A 21,966-nucleotide genomic window follows, 5' to 3' on the forward strand; every position below is an offset into this window, starting at 1 on the left:
GGTTATTAAGGGAGCGGGCGGAGGGGACAGCTAGATCCTCAAACGGCCTCGAATGGAAAAACGGGCATGTACCTCCTGAGGCTCAGGGTGTACAAGCATCCCGTCGGGTAAGATTACACAAGCCCAACCGGTTCAGTCCAGGATAGAGATGACTAACGAATACCATTAACAATTTCCTTCTCTGCATACACCTCTCAAACTCCAAACCAAACACAACCACAAACCTCTAGCGCAGCAAACCGCACAAACTTCACTACACTGCAACAACAAAACAAAAAAACACATAGACTCGCACATCAGCACACGACGACTACCGGCCGCATACACCCCAGGCCCAGCCGACGGAACCACCGGGCTGAGGCTGCCAACAGCACATCACTGCAACCTTGCACTTTTTCCAGCCTCCACCCACTAACCCACCCTCCCCCCCTCTTTCAGAGCAGCCAGAGCGCCAGGGGACCACTCCGGTGGTGATAGTGCGCGGTACAAATGACCTATAACATTAACATTTACTCTGCAAATGAGCTGCCTTCGTGCTATAGCAGGTCTGTGTATTTATTTATATTCATGCCTTGTACCAATTTTTGCTGGGTTGGTAGTTCAGATTAGAGTGCTTTCTTTAAGTTTGATACAAGCGGCGTAGGACATCCTCTCTTGGGGTTATAATGTGTCTGCAGGAATTTCAGAAGTTTTCAAACGCTCACTTTGAATCTATTGCAAATCATTATTGTGCTCCATTCTGCAAGAATTGTTAGTTTCACAGATAAAATGGATTGCCTGATCCACCAAAATTCTAGCAAGAGCCTAATAATTGAGACAGCAAAACCAGAAAGAAAACTGCAATAGTTGATGCCCTGGTCAAAGACTTGCCTTAATTTAAAAACACATGTTTAGACATACTCTTATGATCTGGGGGTAGATCTCTCTCTGCAGCAGGGGCCTCCCTCTGGAACAGCCTTCCTACCCCCCTGAAACTTGAGGAGAACCATTCTTTGCCTCTGCTTTCTCTCCCTTGCTAAACTCACTGAACCTGCACTGATTCTGCAACTGGGCCACTCACCGATCTCGGTCCTTGGCCCAGCCACTCTTCCCTGCACTGCCTACCTGCACTACGGGACTGTCTCTGTATCCTACAGCCCCTTCTCCCGGCACTTACCTTGCACTTACCACCAGCTGGCCCTATTTATCTTGTATTCTACTTACCATATACTGCACTTTCCCCCTCTCCCCTTCCCCTTGCACTTTTCCCAGTCCCCCTACCCTTGCACTTGCGCGATCTGAATGACACCTGGCCTAGTAGGATCGTTGTCTGTCTCCCCTTGTCCCCCCAGCCCCCTGCTTCGTCGCGCCTTGAAACACTTGTGTATAGGCGCGTTACAAATGCCATATCATATCATATATCATATCATTTCAAATGCCATATCATATCATGGAAGAAACAAACTAAAATGGTGCAGTGTAAGGAACCCTCCACCCCCAGGACATCTTCAATATCAGAGGGCTTACATTTTCTTTTTTACCCTTAATGAACTGAAAAGTGTTTACAACCAATGACAAAAAGTTGATGACCTTAAGTTTGAAACAATTGTTCAAAAGACTGTTCACCACTTTCAAGAAATGTTAGTCTTTCAGTGTGACCAGGAATATTAGAAAAATGATCAATCATTACAGATGGAAATTAATTATTTTGAAAAAACAAAGCATCCATTCTGAATAATCATGAATCACATCACTCTTTTTAGTTAAACAGACTTGATCTCTTACACTGAAGAAGAAAAAAAAAAAGGAGGACCACTTGCCTTGTTTTTCCTTCCATCGATTTCAAAGAAGGAGATTGTTCCTTTTCGGTAGATCTCATTACCTGGTGGGTGGCGAAGGTTACACTTTGTCTTTAGTAAAAATAAAATAAGAAAAAATGAGAGGAACATATTAAACCTTTGCTTAATTTTCTGATAATGTAGTAAGACACCTAGATGTGAATAAGTATTGTAGCATAAACTTAGAGTTGTTAACAGGTTTTTCACTTCTGGTGCAGGGTTCTGAGAAGATAACCTTAGCAGACCTGCTAAGGTTTACCACATAATTCCAACTAAACTCTCAATTGATAACAAAGCTAAGCAGTAAGGCTTAGACCAAGGAGATTTGGGGTTTTGTGTCAGGTAGAGTGAACATACACAAAGGGTATCTGGCAATAGATTGTCCTGCAGGTTAAGTATAAAAATATAGTTATTTAACATAGATGCAATAATCTAGAATGCTCCAAATAAGAAAGAAACCCATGAACATATATACAATTAGGTTGGTCTCCACCTCATTTTAGAACAAATACAAGAGTAAGGGAAAGTTAGGGAAGGGATATTTTCCTCAAGCTTAACAGGTACATCCACCTTATTTGCTTTGCAGGGCTTGCTTTTGAGTAGATCAAGGGGTTGGGTGGCACAGCAGCCGATGCATAACTCTCAGGAGGTGAGCATGGTAGTCAGAAGGGACAGAAAACACGGATTGACATACATTAAGACGAACATTACTTACCCAGTAAAAGTCTTTCTGTGGCTCATATAGGATTAGAATCACATGTTTTGCATGGGCCGCCATCTAGTGTTTGGGAGTATTACATCTTGCTTTTCTATTTTTGAATTCGAAAATGGGGCTATGACAGGGGCATTCCTGTCACACTATCCTTGTTTTACGTGTAGAGGCACCCATGAACCCACACTCGCCAACGTCCTCCGACTGTTTTTCTGACCTGAAGTTGGTGCAATTTTCTTTTTTTAACTTGACATGAGTACATCCATGATAGCATTGTAGCACTGCGGCTTCATTCCGTATCAGGGAGGGTGGGGGGATGCATGTGATTCTAAGCAGATGCAAACCACAAAACAGAAAGGTGATTACTGGGTAGGTTTGTCTTCTGAGGACTGGGAATCTGCTTAGATTCACATGCTTTGCATAGACTAGCAAGCAGTACCTTAGGAAGGTGGGTGAGTTGAAGGAACTGTTGCAAATAAATGGCTGTTCCCACATGTGAATCTATTCTTGCTCCTGTGGCTACACAATAATGCTGTGTAAAAGTGTGTGCCAAATTCCAGGTTGCTTCTAGTGGTACATTAGCAATGAAAGCGAGCATTGTTCCTGTACTATGTGTAGTGTGTGTTTTTGGGGCAAAGGGAAAAGATGTGTTTGCTAGTCTGTAACATAACTGTATACACCTACCGATCCAGCTGGCAACTGTTGACTTCGTAAACAAAGAACTGGTCTAGCCTTTTAAATTCTTTGGCTCTATTAGGGTACTAGATGACCACCCTTTTTGAGGGTTTTGAAAGAAGGCTGAAAGTTCAATTTTAAGATATATCTTGGAGAGAACTTACGATGTGTTCTTAAAACCACCTTGTTTTAGTCTATAGAGACAATGTCTCAGAGAGATATAATGCATGTAATTCCTGTATTCTTCCGATAGAGATGACAGCAATAAGGAACACAGCTTTGTATTTGAGGTCTTTTTTTTGTGCTCTTTTTAAAAATAATGTTTATTTAATTTTCGGTCAAATGACAATACAAGGTAACGCAATAGGGCAAACAGTACATAATGTAGTGATACGTTTCTCTTAGTCCACCCCCCTACCCACAGTCTCCCAACCCCTCCCACCCGAGGTGGAAAAAAAAGAACAAAAATATCAAGGAGGGAAACAGGAAATGAACAGAAAGCAATGTTGGCCTTCGCCCTCTTAAGCTCCAGTCACCTGCCCCAGATATAACATGACCAAGTCTCACGTCCCACATCAGTTCATAGGACAAATATGCCTTGGATTGTGGTTTTAGTCCCAATAGTGCTTCCGTGCTCTCTTCTCCCTGAAGCTTCACATCCCCAGCCCCGCCCACCAGGTGTCTCACCATTGACTGATCACAAAAGGCACAGGGTCTGAATAAGTGAGCCGTTCTGTCTTTAACATGTTCAAGGAATGGGTACAAGCCTGCATGTATTTGGGGATAGTATTTGTCATAAGCATTGTAATCCTCACCATGGCCAACATCTCCCAAACCTTGGTCCACTAGTGAGGGGGGTGGGGTGGGGGGTGTGTCCCTCCCGGGTTTTCCAGAATCGGGCACTAGTGATCTTTGCCACCAAGAGCAATTGGGTTATCAGGGAGGCCCAGAAGCAGCCTGTGTATGAGCCATCCTATCCTCTGGTACGTCTCCAAGTAAGAGCACCAGGGGGTCAAAGGGAAGTTGGGCCCCAGTGATATCTTTAATTTGCGCTAGGACCTCCTTCCAGAATATAGGCATAACGGAGCAGGACCACCACATTTGAAGCATGTTACATACTTCCCCACACCGGTGCCAACACCAGTCCGACAGCTCCGGAGAAATATGATGGCGTCTCGCCAGAGTGAGGTACCATCTATAGCAGAGTTGTATTGCCCCCTATTTTGTCTGTGTGCACATTGAACTAGCATGTGTTCGTCGCAAGATCTTAGCCCACGAGTCCTCTGAAATTTCCCGCTCTAACTCTTGCTTCCACTTCATCACATAAGGGAGTTTACTCCCCCCCTGGGTTCCCCAGAAGTTTATATAGGTGAGATACCAAAAGGTAATTCCTCACGGACGGAAAACCAAGCCCCTTGCAAAGAAGGATTTTAGAAAAAAATTCTCTCTGGAACCCTTGGGTGCTTACACCCCAACCCCCAAATGAATTTAACAATGTCCCTTTGGAGTCCCTCAAGATCCCTCGCCCGTACTTTTAGGGGTAGCCCCTGAAACACAAATAAGAGCTTTGAGAGCAGGGCCATCTTAACAGCTTGGATCCGGACCAGCCACAAGATTGCTTGGTGGGTTCAACGTGCCAGTTCGTCTCGGGCACCCGTTACTAGGCACCAGAGATTGGCACCCACCAATGAGGAAGTCGGCAGTGATTGTGACGCACAGGTATGGCAACTCAGTAGGTGCCCAGTGATAGCCAGAAACCTGTTTGAGCCTATGAACAGTTTCCCAGGATTTCAAAACATTCAGGCGCAGGGATTTGTCTTAGTTGATTCTAAAACCGGAAACCTCACTGTACTCGTCGAGGGCCTTTGTTAAATCGGACAGGGATCTCAGGGGATCAGAGAGGAAGCACAGCACATTGTCGGCAAAGAGTGCCAGCTTGTGCGTGTCTCCCCGGAGATCAGTAGGTTACACCGGACGTGTTGGCCCAATGGCTCCATTGCCAGAGAGAAGATAAGAGGCGAGAGCTTTCAGCTGTGCCCGATACCTCTTTCTGCCTGGATGTACTGGGAAAGCTGACCATTAACATTTATTCTTGTCCTAGGGGCCTTATAGTTGGCCATCACTAAGCCTTGCAGGCATCCAAGGAGAGCAGTACAAAGCACTCCAGTATTTCCCTTTTGGCTGCCATTACATCTACCATTCTGCAAATATTATCGTGTGCCCCGCACCCCACTATTTATTTTTAAATTTGTTTATTGGCATTTCTTATTGTTACAGTCATGTCATCATTTCAGAATTGCATACCAATAGTAACGTTGAACACAGCATATAACCAAATAATTCAATTAAACTGCGGTGTACTCCAGTGTGTGGTTCTTGATCTGGCTGCGTGGGTGCGGTGGGCATCAGGAGGGCCCAGATGGGCTTCTAGGGAGTGAGGGGGGGGGGGGGGAGCAGGGAGATACAGAAGCACAGGTGGTCTATGTGCCGACCCACCCAGGTGAACTATCCAGGATGGGTCGTTGGTGATCCGCGGGGTTGTTTGCTCAAGGCGGTTTATCGTCCGAAGGGTGAAACAAATCCTGTGTTAGGGTTTTCCATGCATCCAGCGCCATGCTTGCGTCGTCTGGGGATCTAAAGACTCCGTTCTCCCAGGCCTGGGATTCTGCTTCCACCCTTCGTTTCATTTCCCAGTGCCATGTTAAGTATTGTGGGCCGTTCATCCGCTTCCAGGCCATTGCGATAGTTCTTTTTGTTAGCACGCAGGCCATGTCCATGAGTTTTGTTGCATGTTTTATCTTGGCTAGAAAAGGGTATGTGCCCAACAGGCATTCTTTGGGAGACCAGTCGTATCTGGTCATGCCGTTTGCATGTTTGCTCCACTTTATCCCAGAGGTACCCTGGGCCAACTCCAGAACATGCGCCACAGGTCTGCATTTTCCGATTTACACCACGTGCATCTGAGGGGGGCATGTTTGCTGAACTGGGCTATTCTGTGTGGAGTCTTATATGTGCGATATAGCACGTTAAGTTGTATCAGCCTGAACCTGACATTTCTGGATACTTCACTGGGGAACGCTAAAGCCCTCTCCCATTATTTGTCTGTGATCTCCGGTCCTATATCCTGTTCCCATCTAGTTTTCAGGTCTGCGCTGCGGGGATAGGCCTGTCCATGAGTTGGCTGTATATCTAAGATATCAGTCTCCAGCCGTCCCCCAGGTTGTACAGCAATGTCAGAAGGGGGTGTGCCTCAGGCTTTTCAGGCCATTCGACCCACTTCATACGTGCGGTCCACCTGGCTCGCTGGTACCATAAGAATTGTCCGCACGGCATACCTTCTGCCAATTGAAGCGATGTAAAGTCCCTGAAGTTGCCTTCGTCGTACAAGTCCGCCCATGTGTAGAACCCATTCCTTTACCAGAATCTGATCTGTGCCATATCAGTGCTAGATTTGCGTAAATCTGGAATCATTGGGGCCTCAGGGGAGTATGAGTGTTTTAGGTGTAGTAGTACCCTGGTTCTAAGACATATTTGCCGACCTACGACCACCAGCATACCCTGCACCCGACTATAACACTGGTTTGGTCCTGGTCGATCAGCTTAGGGAGGACTTTGGTCAGCCTGCAGGCCAGGACCTTGCCATACATTCTGGCATCAACATTCATAAGGGCTATTGGCCTGTACGTCGAGCGGTCTGCTCCAGCCTTCCCTGGTTTCAAAATGAGCGTGGTGGTAAATACTGCCATGGCATCCAAGACTGCGCCCAATCTCAAAAAGCTGTTGAATAATTTTGTCAGCTGGGGGACTAATATAGGTGCAAAAACATAGTAAAACTGGGCTGAGAAGTCGTCAGACCTCAGCGCCTTCCTCGCTGGGACGTTCTGTATGGCTCAGTGGACCTCTTGTTCAGTGATTTCAGATTAGAGCGCCTCTCTGTCCTCAGCCGAAAGCTGCAGGCGCTTTGCTTGTGCCGTGTAATGATCCTTTTGCCTCTGCACTCCAGGAATGCTAACCCCCAGTTCTCTAAGTAGCTCTCCGTGAGCGCTACTTTGGCCACCTCCTGAGTAACCCTCTTCACAACCCCCATCCAGTAGGGCCCGGGATGAACTTACTCGCTTCCGCAATTTCGCAGCCAGATGCCGGCTGGCTTTGTTGCTCCTTATGTAATAGTACTGATGGGCAGAGAGCAATGACTGCACCACCTTGTCTGTGAGGTAGACTTCCAATAGTTTCTACGCGACCTGTAGCACCTTCAGGGATTTGCGTGAATTAGCTTGCGATAAGCTTCCCGCTGTAAGACCTCCTCCTCCCTAGCTTTGCAGGCTCTCACACCGGGTAAGCATCGGGACAAGGGACCTGGAGATCAATGTCCTATCCAGCCAGGAATGCCCCTGATGCAACGCGGAATAGAAGGTATAATCCCGTTCTTCAGGATGAAAGAACATCCCGGCCTCATCATTGAGAGTTCTCTCAATAGTTTTGCCAGGACCAAGGAGTTCTGCTTATCTGCTGCCAATGGGGCTAGGTTAAGGTCTTTGGTGGGATCTATAACAGAATTTAAATCCCCAGCTATAATTAGATCACCCTCCGAGTAGCACAGTAGTGTTTTGGTGACAGCAGTGAAGGCGGCCTCTTGGCCAGTGTTCGGGGTGTATAAAGAAAAAAGGGATATCTTACGGGACCCCAGCTTGGTGTTCAGTATCAGAAACCTCCCTCCCAGATCCATACTCCCCCAGCAACTTCAGTGACAGCCCCTTCTTAATGGGGATAAACAGCAGAAAAAGTCCTGGTTACCTTGCAATGAGAAAAGAATTGATTGACCCTTCGAAGAAAGGATCTGACGCTTGTTGCTGCGTTTACAGAGTGTATTTTTATTTGTTATAGTGTAGACGTTTTGTCCAGAGAGGGTGGTCAGCCGACACGTGTTTCAACCCCTAAAGGTCTTTCTCAAGGCTGATATTATTTACATAGGTATGCAATGGTGGTCACAATCATGCAGTTATGTAACATGCAGAAATTGGTTACATAGGACAATCATTTGTGAGGCATAGTGATAACGTGACAAGGTGTGCGTGAGTCAGTGAAAAACACAAAGAATGTTTAGGCATTTACGATATTGGTGTTTGCATTTGTCAATTTATACATGGTTGAGGTTGGGCAATAAACCCAAGGAGCGAAAGAGAGAGGGAGGAATAAGGTTAAACGGGGAGAGAAGAAAAAGAGAGCTACGATTATTTGGAGGTCTAAGTGGTGTTAATAGACATTCTAATTAAGAGACCTGAAGGTGCTTACCGGGTAAGAAACTAAAGGAAGATAGTATCTTGTTAGTTTTGTTGCCGGATGGCAGGATGGTCTGCAGGAATCAGTAAAAGTCCATAAGGCTGTAAGAATTGTGTAGAATCAAGATGGAGAAATTGTAGTTACAGAAGGTTCGATCTACAAGCCAATTGTAGGCTCTAAAGGGGCAAAAAGTGAAAGTGACGGGCAGTCATGGCAGCTGTAATGAAATATGCCTGTTAACGTGGGGGTGCGTGCAAGGCTGTGAAGCTGAGCTAATTCTTAGGTGTGCCTTTTGATCCTGGCCTAAAAGTGAAAAGAAGTTGTGCAAAAAGGTTGCATGGAGACCGGGAAATAAGTGAAAAAACCTGTGTCAAATTGGAAGGCTCCATGGTCCTTTCGGTTTATAGAAACATTTATTTTTGTATTGCCGTGTGGTGAAAAAGTGAAGAACTGCGTCTGAATTTAACCATTCTATGAAAACCGAACGTATTATAAAAGGTCCTGTATATATTCATAAAGTTACTCTAACGCAAGGCTGTGCCTCGTGTTCCTTTGTGAAAAACCGTCTCAATGAAAAGGCTACAGGGTCCTTTCCGGTTTAAAGAACCATTTGTTTTTTTACTGCTGTGTGGTGAAAAGAGTGAAGAACTACGTCTGAAATAAAACATTCTTTGTAACCCGAACGTATTATAATGGTCCTGCATATATTCTTGAAATGTCTCTAACGCAAAGCTGTGCCTCGTGTGCCTTCGAGATTTTTTTTGGCCAAATAGCTGTACAACATGTTATTTAATTAATGCGTTTGATTTCTAAACCTGCGAGTCCCAGGGATTAAGTTAATAATATGGAGTGGAAAGCCCACTCTCACAGTTCTCCAGAGTTTAAACACTTCCCATGCCAAAGTCTTACCTGTTGCCTGTTGCTCGTGAAAATTACAAATATTGAACTGGTTTTTCACGTGCGCGTACAATAACACGTCTTCAGCAACCGGCACATGCGCGGATGAAGACAGATGGTGTCTTCTTCTCAGGGGCTGTTTTAACCTGCGTGCGCATTACTCTGGAGTCACTGATCTGTTAATTCTATAGTGACTCGCGAGCGCTAAGATAGCATGTTTTATTTATCAGTTTATACCAAAGAAAACCCCTGTGTTACAAATGTCAAAATTGTATCATGGTGGCTACACCGGTACCCGGGTTTTTGTGTAAAAGAAAAGGTAACAAGGCTATTAATTAAAGCTGTGTGAAAACATTATCAGTGCAGGGGAACACTGGAGCATCATGAAAATAAGGAAAAAAATAGTATAGTGCCAAGGTCCTGTGGCCTGGCCCAACCTATCTTGGAGTGCAAGTTGGTATGGGTGCTGGTTTGAGGATAGAAAGAAATAGGTAATACCTAATAATGAGAAAGGACTTGTACAGTTTTATTTATAAAGTTTTATTTTGGAGAGGTGCTTAGAGTGGTATAAGTAGAAATTGGGTACAGTGTGAATACTTGCATGTAAATGTGCCAGCGCAGTTTACATTTGGTTCAGTCAAAGAAATTAGAGAGAGGACACAAAGTTAATTTGTGATGTAGATCTATAAATATCATTAAGAAACACTGAAATCATTGTCAGAGTTGAGTCCATTTTTAGTACATCTGAAGTGACAAATCAGTTTTGCCTCTTCCTGCCGTAGTCTGTGTTCTCTGTCACGCCTCTTGGTCCACATTTGATTGTTCGTAGTCCAATGAAGCGGATCTGCCTTTTGTCATCCATTTGATGCTGCTTCTGCCATTGACTTGCCAAAGGCAGTTTTGGGTTCCGTGAACGGATGTTATTAATGTGTTCACTTATTCTGACACGTAGTTCCCTGATTGTACTGCCAATGTAAATCTTTTCGCATAGACATACAATTGCATAGATTATAAACTTTGACCTGCAGTTTATGTGATCCAGTATTTTGTATTCTTGACAGTACGGAATTTTGTAATTGTCGTTTTTTCTGCAAATGTACACAATGAACAAGTACCACATTTGGTGAAGCCGATTGGTGACCTATTTATTAAACCAGTTTGTTTCTGCTTTCTTCTGCTGTGGCATGTAGGAAGGGCTTAGTAGGGTACGCAGAGTCAGTGCTCTACTGTATGTCACGTTTGGGTATGGTTTCAATATGGGATTGATGTCTAGGTCTAAGAGTAAGATTGACCAGTGTTTTTGCAAGATCCTTTGTATCGAATGGCTGTCGATGTACCTTGTTAAGAATCTTATTGTGTCTTCTTTGGTGTTTCTATTCCTAACCTTTGGGGTTAGTAATGTTGCTCTGGGCAATGTACGTGTTTTGGTTCTGGCAACGGAGATGGTCTGTGCCTTGTAGCCTCTTATGCAAAACGATTGCTCAGTAGTATGCATACTTCTTCAAAGCTTTCCTTAGTGTCTCAGTTCCTCTTGGCTCTTAAGTATTATCCTTTGGGTATGTTGTTGATTACAGTTTTCTTATGACAGCTCTTAGCATGTAGGATTGAGTTGACTTGAGTCAGTTTGCAAAAGGTTCATGTGGTGATCAAGTTGTTTTTGATCTCGATGGTAAGGTCTAAGAAATTGATTAGGTTTGTGCTGATGTGGTTGCTTAGTTCTATCCCAAAGTGGTTACATTTCAACACCTGCACATATTTCTCTTGATGATCTTGGGTGCCATTCCATATCAGGATATCTTAGATATAGCGGAACCATATGATGATATGTTCTTTGTATTCTAGTATTGTTAATGCGAACTTGCTTTCATAGCTGTGCATGAAGCAGTTTGCCAATGCAGGTGCGTAGCTTTCTCCCATTGCGATCCCGCGCGTTTGGCGGTAGTAGTCACCATTGAACAGAAAAATATTGTTGACTAGAGAGAAATCAAGGAGAGAAATCAAAGAAGGCTTTGGTTATTCATAAAAGAAATTGAGGTTCACACCACAACTATTTGCTGAAAACTTTATAGATACCTTCCAAGAAGCAGTCATTCTGTACCTTCACAAGCTAAGAGATGAAGCGTTGCACAGACAGGGCTAATCTCGGCACATTCCAACGCCAAGTATTACAACAACTACGGGCTGATAAGGACATCATCAAGGAAACAGACGAAGGCGGGAATATCATCATCATGAATACCAAAGACTATATCGAAATGGCAGAAACCCATCTCAACCTACCAGGGAGCTATGAGAAACTGAACAGCAACCCACAGCCCAGTATCCTGATAAAACATGGACTCCTAATTAAAAAAATACCATGGCTTAGGACTACTCACGGACGATGAACTGGGATATTTTGGCACAAGCCATCCGGTAACACCTACATTATACCTCTTGCCGAAAAACCACAAAGAATTCATGAGACTACCAGAAGGGAGACCAATCCTCAGCGGGATCGGCGGCATAACGGAAACACTGGGACACTACATAAACAGTGTGATTCAGCCACTCGTGTTAGCAACACCCATGTACCTGAAAGATTCGATGCACATTTTAAAAATCCTCTCTGAAATACAATGGAAACCTGAATACCTACTAGCCACGTTAGATGTCAATGCACTGCATACATCAATAGACCACCTACTAGCATTACAAAGCGTGGACCACCTACTCAGCAGAGAATCAGAGTCCTTTTATGAACAGGTCAAAATGATCAAAGCCTTCCTTGATTTTTCTCTATCCAACAATATTTTCCTGTTCAATGGTGACTACTAACGCCAAACGCATGGGATCGCAATGGGAGCAAGCTACGCACCTGCATTGGCAAACTGCTTCATGCACAGCTATGAAAGCAAGTTTGCATTAACAATATCAGAATACAAAAAACATATCATATGGTTCTGCTATATCGACGATATAATCCTGATATGGAATGGCACCAAAGATCATCTAGAGCAGGGGTCACTTTTATTTAAATAGGAACGTTTTTAATCTTTTCCAAAAGATTTCCAGTGAAGGAGAGGCTCGAACGTCCCAGGGTAACCAATTCCAAACCTTTGGTCCGAACAACGCAAACCTCCTGTCTCCTTTGTAAACCTTTGTAGTCCGAGGCACACACATCAGGAGTTTGTCTTCAGAACAAAGCTTTCTTGTTGGGTGATAGACACAGACTTTTGATGCAAGGTACCCGGGCGTCAGACCATTAATGCTCCTGAATACCAGGCAGGCCATCTTGAATTTAAATACTATCTTCGACCTGTAGCCAGTGCAATGATCTGCGCAGGGCAGACACATCGTCCTGTTTCCCCAGGTCCTCCTGCAAGAAACACATTGGGCTAGAGGAAAATAACCTACCATAAGAAGAGGGGGAGGGATAGGGGAGGTCTTACATGCCTCACACGAGTCCAAAAAGAGAGGGATGGCAATCTTGATGGCAAGGGACACAGGTTTTAAAACGGAGGCCTCACTCAAAGACCCGGAGGGCCGATATTTATTCGCAAAGGGCACATTCCAAGGAACCCCGTAGACTCTGGCAGTGGTTTACGGGCCCAACGAAGCCCAGGCACAATTTTGGGAGGAGGAGAGAGTCAAGTTCCAACTCTTCACAAACGATACCTTGATAGTGGGAGGGGATTTCAACATGGTCCTGGACCCCCTCGGGAGATAGAAAGAAGTTAAAGCCCCATGCTCCCCAGGTGCCCGATGACCCCACCTCACAAAGCTTCCACAGGGTCAACCAGGAGGTAGGCCTGGAGGATACGCTCCCGAGCACGATCACGGGTGACCCGCCATTCACATATTATTCAAAGACACACAAGTCTTTCTCCAGGATTGACTACATCCTGACAGATAATTCCCTGCTTCCCTATGTAACAGACCACAGAGTAGAACTGGTTCCCTGGTCTGACCATGACCTGGTGAGAATGAACTTATTGGGGGGGCGGCAAAAAAAGGGGAGGTGGAAGTGTAACGATGCCCTACTTAAGGACGAGGTGAAAGCAAGAATGGTTCTAGATAACATAGTGGAGTATTTTGCCCTGAACGACAACTGAGGGCGGGGTCAGCCCACACATCGTGTGGAACGCATTTAAGGCGACAACACGGGGAGTCCTCATTAAAACGGGTGCTCAAAAAAAGAGGGAAAGGAAGGCACAAGAAAAAACCCTCGACGAGAAAATAGCGGAACTACAACCGGGCTGCACCCCGGACAGTCACATCTCCCCAGACCAGGTGACAGCCCTTGAGAAATATAGGACCGAGCTGGAATAACTTCTGCTAAACAAAACGGAAAGAAGTCTTCAGCTACTCAAACAAAAATATTATGAAAAGGGGGACTGAGCAGACACCATTTTAGCGTGGAAGCTTAGGGAGGCCCAGAAAAGCAAGATGGTAATAGCAACCAAAACAGAGACGGGGACACTAAGTTATGATACCCAGAGTATGGGAATAGCCTTTCGGAGGTACTAAGAGAAATTATACAAGTTGGAATTTGAAGGTGAGGATGCCCAGGTCGAGGACTTCCTTAAGAGTATCCGAGTCCCAGGACTGGCGAGAAAGGTAGCTGAGAATTTAGAGGCCCCGACAGCGCAGGAGGAGATAGTTCTGGCAATCAAGGGAATGAAAGGAGGCACCTTTCCAGGGGAAGATGGGTTTTCTGTGAACTTTTATGTTTCGCTCCACATTAGCACCCCACATGGCCAAGGTATTTAATGTGGTTCTGGCAGGTGACATTCTACCCAAAACTATGATGGGGCAATCATAGTGGTCATACCCAAGGAAGGGAAGGACCCCACCGAATGTTCTTCCTACAGGCCTATTTCGTTACTGAATACGGATGTAAAAATCCTGGCGAAGATACTCGGTACGAGGATGGAGGGAATTATGCCATCACTAGTTCATGGGGACCAGGTGGGCATCATAAAGGGATGACAAGGCTCGAATAACATCCGGAAGACAATAGATTGGATCCATTATGCACAAGAGTCAGACCTCGATGCGAGATTGCTTTCTATAGATTCAGAGAAAGCTTTCAACAGAGTCGAATGGCAATATATGATGCTACTCCTCCGAAAGATGGGATTTGGGGAACATATGCGAAAGTGGATAGCAGCACTGTATAGGGCCCCCACATCGAAGGTGCAGGTAAACGGAGAGCTCTCAGCCCTGTTCAGCCTATTGAGGCAGGGGTTCCCACTCTCCCCACTAATATATGCCCTGACAATGGAACCCCTAGCCAGAGCCGTGAGAACACACTCGGTTATTAGGGATATACAGATAGGGCGATGTAGAATTCAAGCTCTCGCTGTTTGTGGACGATATCCTGGGATACCTGGTGCAGCCTCACCAATCGCTCCCCCCGCTACTTTCTTTAATCGAAACCTTTGGGAAATTTTCGGGGCTGAAAATTAATAAATCAAAATCCACATTACTCCCTATCAGAACTCAGGACTGAACACTAGACCCTTTAGACGAGTTCCTGGGGATTACTGTAGAGAAAACCTTGATATGCTATTTGGGTGTTCCACTCACTAGGGACCACACGAAAATGACAGCCAACTATGACCCAATAGTGGCGGAGGTCAAGATGGATATGAAGCGATGGGGCGGCATTATTCTGTCCTGGTACGGACGTATAACAGCGTTTAAGATGAACATCTTGCCGAGACTCCTCTATCTCTTCACGTCCCTCCGCTCGAGAGTCCCTGACCAGACCTTTAGTGAACTCCAGAAAGCAATCCAGGCCTTTATCTGGCAGGGGAAAACTCAGAGGACTAAGAGAACGACTCTTACTCTCCCGAGGGAGGAAAGGGGCTTTGGTCTACCGGACTTCCGTCTCTACTGTTGGGCAGCCCAGCTACGAGTACTCCTTGAACACATGAAAGACAGTATAAACACATATTGGACCTACCTGGAGGACATGGACACACATCCTCTCAAGGTACTAGACAACCTCTGTGCACCACGGAAAACCATCCCGTGTAAGCTATTGCACCACCCGACCCTAGGGGTACTCTGGTCAATTTTGAGGGAGGGGGAAACAAACTGAACACCTCAGGACATGGCCTTCCCCATTGGTATGCCTGTGGGGCCGGTAATCAGGCTGGGAAACAAGGGATTCAGACATGTGCACCACTGGTCGGACAAAGGCATGGAAAGGGTGGGTCAACTGGTCATGGAAGGTGATTTTTCGTCATACGAGGAAGTGGTAGAGGCCCTGGGCCCCGGAATAATCTCCATATTTGAATGTCTTCGGCTGAGGGCATTCTATGTGACCAAAAATGGGAGCAAAGGTTTACAAGAACGTTGACTCCTTTCGAGAAAGCCCTTGACTCAACAGACTCTAGAAAGGGCATGGTGTCTATAATGTATCTAATATTTAACACTAACAACCTCACAGAGAGGAGAGGCTTCTGTCATTATTGGAATGAACTGGCGGGGGAGGTCCTCACTGAGGAGGCGTGGAGGAAGGTTTATAAAATAGCCTTGCACGGAAACCTATTCACGGCAGACATGTAACACAATCTAAAAGTACTACAGGGATGGCACCGGGACCCGCTCAAGTTATCAAGGATGTTTGCGGGGATCTCACTGAAGTGCACGAGGGGATGCGGCAAGGTGGGTACAAGGGGGCACATGTGGTGGTACTGTCCGCTGATACAAAGATACTGGGGGGGCTTGAGCGGATGGATGGAGGAAGTCACTGGGGAATTAATCGCACATGACCCCCTAAATATGTTACTCGGCCTCCCACCAAAGGACTCGGAGTTGTATAGATACCCCAGGATGTTGGAAATGCTACGGGTGGGGAGGGTTGCCTTGTTGCCTTGGTACAAAAATGGAACAGCCCGGAGACCCCAAGTAAAAAAGAATGGCAGAACAAACTGAAATATATGTTCCTATGGACAAACTGACGGCAATGGTTAATGATGACCCGGAAACTTTCGAACAGCCTGGGATGGGGTGAGGCAATTTTGGGGATGGGAAGTGCATTGAAACCTAGAAACTGTTACAGGACCAAAGAGGAGGAGGGCGAGACTGCAGTGGGGACCAAGGAGGAGGGGAAAGGAAGAAAGGGACACCAAGGGGAAGGGGAGTGATAATCCAGCACAAGGCAAACAAGTTAAGTGACTGCCGAGAAACACCATTACGCAAGGACCCAAGCACCAGAAGAGACAACAGTGAACACTAAGCAAAAAATTGCCAAAAGGATAGTTCTGAGTTTTTCTGAGGCCCCAGATTCCTCATTTTGTGAGACTTGATCAAGGGTTGTGGGGGACAGTTGAAGTTGATAGTCATGAGGCTGTGCCAATCGTTACTGTCAACGTTTTTAGCAAAAGGCCAACAAAAACTTCAATTTAAAAAAAATAATGACATTACCAATTCAAGGTGCATCCTTTCTAAACTGCCACTGCACCTCGTGTTTACACCAAAGTGCTTGCAGAGGCCACTCACTTGTGCCATCACGGCATCCCAATGTGCCCTCATCTGAAAGACCGGGAAAATAACTGCGCACATAAGGGTGCCTCATGCACACACACGAAACAGCAAATCTCCTACAAAGTTTAGGACTTTCCATCAACAAGAAAAAGTACAGTGAAGCGAGAGGCTACCCCAAGAAATTTCAGAAAATATGGGGAAAATGGACGGATGACTGAAATACCCCCCTTCTTCTCCCCCCTTTCCCCTCTTGGATGGCTGCGCAACCCCAGAATCATCAAGAACACGTTAATGACTGCTGATACGCTTAACACATCATCTTACCCTGCTGCCCTGAATCATACAGAATCACATTGCATCATATTATACTGTATGCTTAGGTTTGTTAAAACTCAAAGTGTTTTTAAAAAAATGAAAAAGGTGAAGTCTTGTTCCATGCAAAAACAAATAATTCCTGGGGCCAGTGCTAGACACACACACACAACAAAAGCTAACCTTTCTAAAGATCCCTTTATACATAACTGGTAGCCAGATAACCGTCAGGGAAGTTATGAAGCTCCTCAGCACCATGGTGTCATGTATCTTTATAGTTACTCGGGCCCATCTCAACATGCGCCTAATATAGCAGTGGCTAACAGAGTAGCAGTCTCAGACAACCAACTAGTGGATTCATCTAGTTGAGATCCCGCAAAAAGTAGTACAATCTCAAATGGTGGGCAAGAGAGAACATGGTATTGTCAATCCGCCAGTTCAAATAACCATCATTATAAATCCATCCATACTGGGCGGGCACACTGCCCACACCTCTGCCCTGAGCAAATGGTCTGCACAGCGAGCCAAGCAGCACATACACTTATTGGAGTTATTAGCTATCAAAATGGCTTTGTGTTCTGTTAAAAAAATTCTGATGGGGAAAAGGCATTCTCATCAACAAAGAAAACACCACAGTTATGTCCGGGACAGTCTCAGCGTAACTTTCAGGGGCAGCCCAGAGGAGAGGAACTCTCAGAGAAGCAGAAAGCTTCAGGGGTATTGTTGCACAGGGGACTAGCAGACGCAGGGGAGGATGGTTTACTCGAGATTATCTGCCAACTCAGCCACAGGTTGGAGCCAGCAGCACTAGAAGTAGGTGTTAGGTCTTCAGTGTCTCAGTTGGCACTCACTGTAGATGCTCAGTTCCATGGTCATCCACGGGCTCAGGAGCAGGATTCCAACAAGGGAGTAGGCGTCAGGAGACCCCCATGGAAGAAGGAATATTGACCGTTAGTCCTTGGGACCACACTGGAGAGGAACAAAAAACATCAGTCTTTTTTTGTTGCAGGTTCAGCGATTCATTCGGGAGACAGTGGTCACACGAGACCCAGGAGCTTCCCAAATGGGGGAGATGGAACCATGGTGCTTGCCAGGCATCCCTAGATGCGACCAAAAAAGGCAAATCAAGGCTAGCAGTCATTGGGGATGGCGGGGTCCTCCCAACAAAGGGGCTACCGCTTCTGGAACAGATGATGAATTCACTACCTTCTGCTTCAGGGAGACATGGCGCTGCTGTCTTCACCATATCAGAGGGAAGGAGCGCCACAGTCAGTTCCTTGTTGGTCGCTGGAGAGACAGAGCTTTGTTGAAACACTGCTTGCAGCATTTGTAATGTCTGTGCAGAGCTGCAGTCCCCTTCCTCAAGCAGAAGGCCTTCCAGATATACAGATTTATGTTCCAGCAGCCAGACCATTTGAGTGGGCAGGGGCTCTTCCTTTCCATACAAAGAAGGCTGGGAGTGAGCGCAGTATCATATTACACACCAAGGTACATTCAAACATTTGGCAGACATCCAGTGCCTGGGTTCCAAAAACAGGGTACCCCAAGCACTCAAGGAGGGGTTTCAGACAAAAATGACAATTCAACAGTCTCTCTAGACCTGCATCTCAATATACGCCAGCCAGAAGTGGTTCAGGCTGCTACGGTCCCCAGATCAGGTGAGACAGACGTCCCATGCATGGCCACTTTCCCCTAAACACAGACACACTCAATTGTAGGTACCTCTGGGAGTGGTTAAAGGATTCTAGCAAGATAAAACAGTTTCACATTGTGGAGGACATTTTGAACAAGGACAGCTACCATCAGTCTTGCCACATGACTAACGCAGGATTAAGCTATCCTGGTATATTTTGCCCGTCTTGAGGACTGTTAAGGCAGAGCACAAAGGCACAATCGCCAGCAGTGTGCATTCAGGAGAGTGCAGTTGAAGCACCAGAAGGCACGTGTTGCCGGAGGAACCCTTTTGGCTGTAACACTGCATGCTTTAAATATGTTCACTGGGTGTGTAGTACCACAGCAGAGTGATTTCAGGAGAAGGAAGTTGAGAGGAGGAGGGAGCACCACTTTGCAGCATAGCATCACTGACATCTATACAAATAACTGATCAAAAGATCAAGTGAGTACAGTGCTCTCCCCAGTGTGTCTTGTCATCATTGTTTGGTCCTACGACTAAGTCTCCAAAGATGCAAAGACACGCAGCGTTACCACAGACTAAAAATCCCAACAGAGAGGTGCACATCACAAAACACACATGATTTGAGGGCAAAGAGGGGTAGGTAGAAGAATTAAAGAAAATAACCACCCTAAACAACAAGAAGCTAATGCAGACATTGTGGTATGCTCAGGAAAAGAGCCTGGTGTGGATGTTATCCACCTGGAGAATACTAAAAGAACAAGACTTCATTAACAAGGACAGAAACAAAAACTAAGGTCAACCTGTCCCAAATTATAGCCTTTGTGGTATAAGAACCACTCTTGCGTCCAATACCGAACCTTTGGCCGATAGGCTGGATACAATACCCCAGATAGACAATCAAGGGGACCTTTCAAACTCCTCACTTATTTAAGCATGGAAAAAGAGATTGCTGCGCTAAGAGAGGGAACCGAAAGACTGAGTCACCTCTCGACAAACTGGATCCAAGTAATGGGAAAGCTGGACAATAGGATGTCCAGAACATCCTGAATGAAGAGTATACACCAATTAGCTTAATTAGAGGACCGGAGCAAAGCAAATTTCCACAAAGTGCTGATGTTCATGCTTTGGGGTCAGCATCGATTGCATCATTAAATTTGGTGATGGAGTCCAGGGGGAGTCTCTAGGACAACATAAGAGAAAAAGTAAGAGCTCAGTCGATTCAACTCGCTGAGAGCCTCTCTATAAAGTTTTGAGCCACCAAAAATTACAGAAGGAAAACTCAGACACTATCACTAGGCTTTTGTTTGGATCATCTTCAGTCCGGATCGCCGAAATGGAAAAAGGAAATATTGTCCCGCCAGCCCTCATGGCACTATCAAAGTAAGCCTAGAAGAAAGACCTAAGGAGGGGGAAGAGAAAAAAATGAACCATCAATTCTTCTTTGATCAATAAGAAGAAATCAAAAAACATCAGAGAACATACAAAATGCAAGAATAAAGGGTCTTGCAAGATTCTTCGATCATTGGCACAAAGCATATCACTTAATGCACCCATAAGAGGCAAATCAGTAGTGACGTGGGAGTGTCGGAAGAAGCATGAAAACAAAAAGCCTAAAAGTGTGTCAAAGCCAGGGATATAAGACTTTTTTGCCCAAGAGGAAGGTCACTCACCACTAACCACATTGTGGAGCACTGCTTGTTTGGTCCCAGAGTGTTACTCTAATGGTGCTTTGGTGGGTCGTGTCTTAATTTATTTCTTACCCCTAGGCCCCTTCTGGAATTTTAAGTGACTCTTTTGGGCTTCCCTCCATTGCAACTCCAGGGATTGCTCCTTGGGGCACTATCACACAAAGTTAACTCTCCAGTCAAAGACTGCCCTTCGTTGCACTACTGGTTCCTTGTGGTCTCCCTTGAACGTGCCAGCCTAGAAAGAAAAGCATTTCACTTATCTGTTGCTCATGTTTCGTTTTCAGGAAGGATTCTTCATCAACTCTAAAAGGAACCTTATTTAAAATTGTTACTTACCTGATACTTTTTGACCTTTACGAAGATTTACTGACCTGTTAGTGAAGTGCTTTTTCTCTTTACCTTTTTTAATCTAACAATTAGCATTTTATACAAATATATAATTTTGGCCTGCTCTTATTTGGTACTAATGAAAGGTGTATAGTGCACATTTGAACTACTCCACTCCACCCCCTCAGTTAGGCTTGGGCTGCTCTGCCACGACTACCACTTGGTGAGCCGACTGAGCTTAAGGGAATCACTAGAAGCACCCGAGTCTGAGATATATACCAGAGGACTCATCACAGGGCCTTAATGAAAATATCCCTAATATCTGCATTGCCTCTCTGTCTTCCTGATGCAGGCAGCTCTCGCTCCCTGTCTTTTGCTGTGCCCCCTTGAAGCTGATGTTGGACTTCTTTTTTCGGTGGGCCAGTCTGAATTTTAGAAGCTCTTTAGAAGACAGAGGGAGGATGTAATAATGGTTTCTCTCCTTTGTTCCTAAGAAGGAAAGGCAGTGCATTTTCTTCCCTCTTGTGGACGAAGGGTGTGCGTTTCCCTGTGCTGTCTTCTCTGGGGTTTGAAAAGTACCTATATGGGCTGCTCGCTCTCTCACTTCTCCTATAACTGTGAGTGGGAACCACAAGTCCAGTGCATATTTTCCATTAGTTAACCAGCATGGTTATGGGAGATGTAGTCCTCCCATTTCTGCTCTATGAATGGCCTGGGTTCGAAGTGACGGCAAGGGTGGTAGAAAGGTAAGTATCTCCTGGTGTTCTACTTGTTTTTCTGGGCATTCCCCATGGTGGTCCTGGTTTTCCTAGTTGCACAATCAGGATTCAGCCTAGGTTTGGGCATGGACCCAGAAGGGATTAATGAGAGCAGGAGAGTTCTCCTCAAATATTCCTCCTAATGGCCATGTCAAAGGGTGGTGTTCTCTGATGTGGAACGCTATCACATGAGCTATGCAATCAATGCCTGTTATGTGGTGGGTCAGTGCAGTGTCCCAGGGGATTCCCAGTGCATTTCCTTGGGGGCCACTATCCTGGTCGGGGTCCTCTGTACCGAAAACCCCAGGCCTATCAGCTCCAGCAACAAGAAGGGACCGTGTCACAGGCCTTGAAAATCACAGCAACGCCCTGCTCATTTTCCCTA

At 45.5% G+C, this 21,966-nt stretch overlaps 1 protein-coding gene across 2 annotated transcripts in view; it reads right to left on the reverse strand.

The window, feature by feature from the left end:
• Positions 1-21,966, reverse strand: part of KAT5 (lysine acetyltransferase 5) — an 804,909-nt gene that overhangs the window by 233,374 nt on the left and 549,569 nt on the right. For both annotated transcript variants that reach the window (XM_069644821.1, XM_069644820.1), the window contains one exon: positions 1,800-1,889. In XM_069644821.1, coding sequence (XP_069500922.1) covers positions 1,800-1,889 — 90 coding nt within the window. The remainder of the gene's footprint in view (positions 1-1,799; positions 1,890-21,966) is intronic.

Source organism: Ambystoma mexicanum, chromosome 2p (genome assembly GCF_040938575.1).
Source record: "Ambystoma mexicanum isolate Mex_15411 chromosome 2p, UKY_AmexF1_1, whole genome shotgun sequence".
Classification (NCBI taxonomy): Eukaryota; Metazoa; Chordata; class Amphibia; order Caudata; family Ambystomatidae; genus Ambystoma; species Ambystoma mexicanum.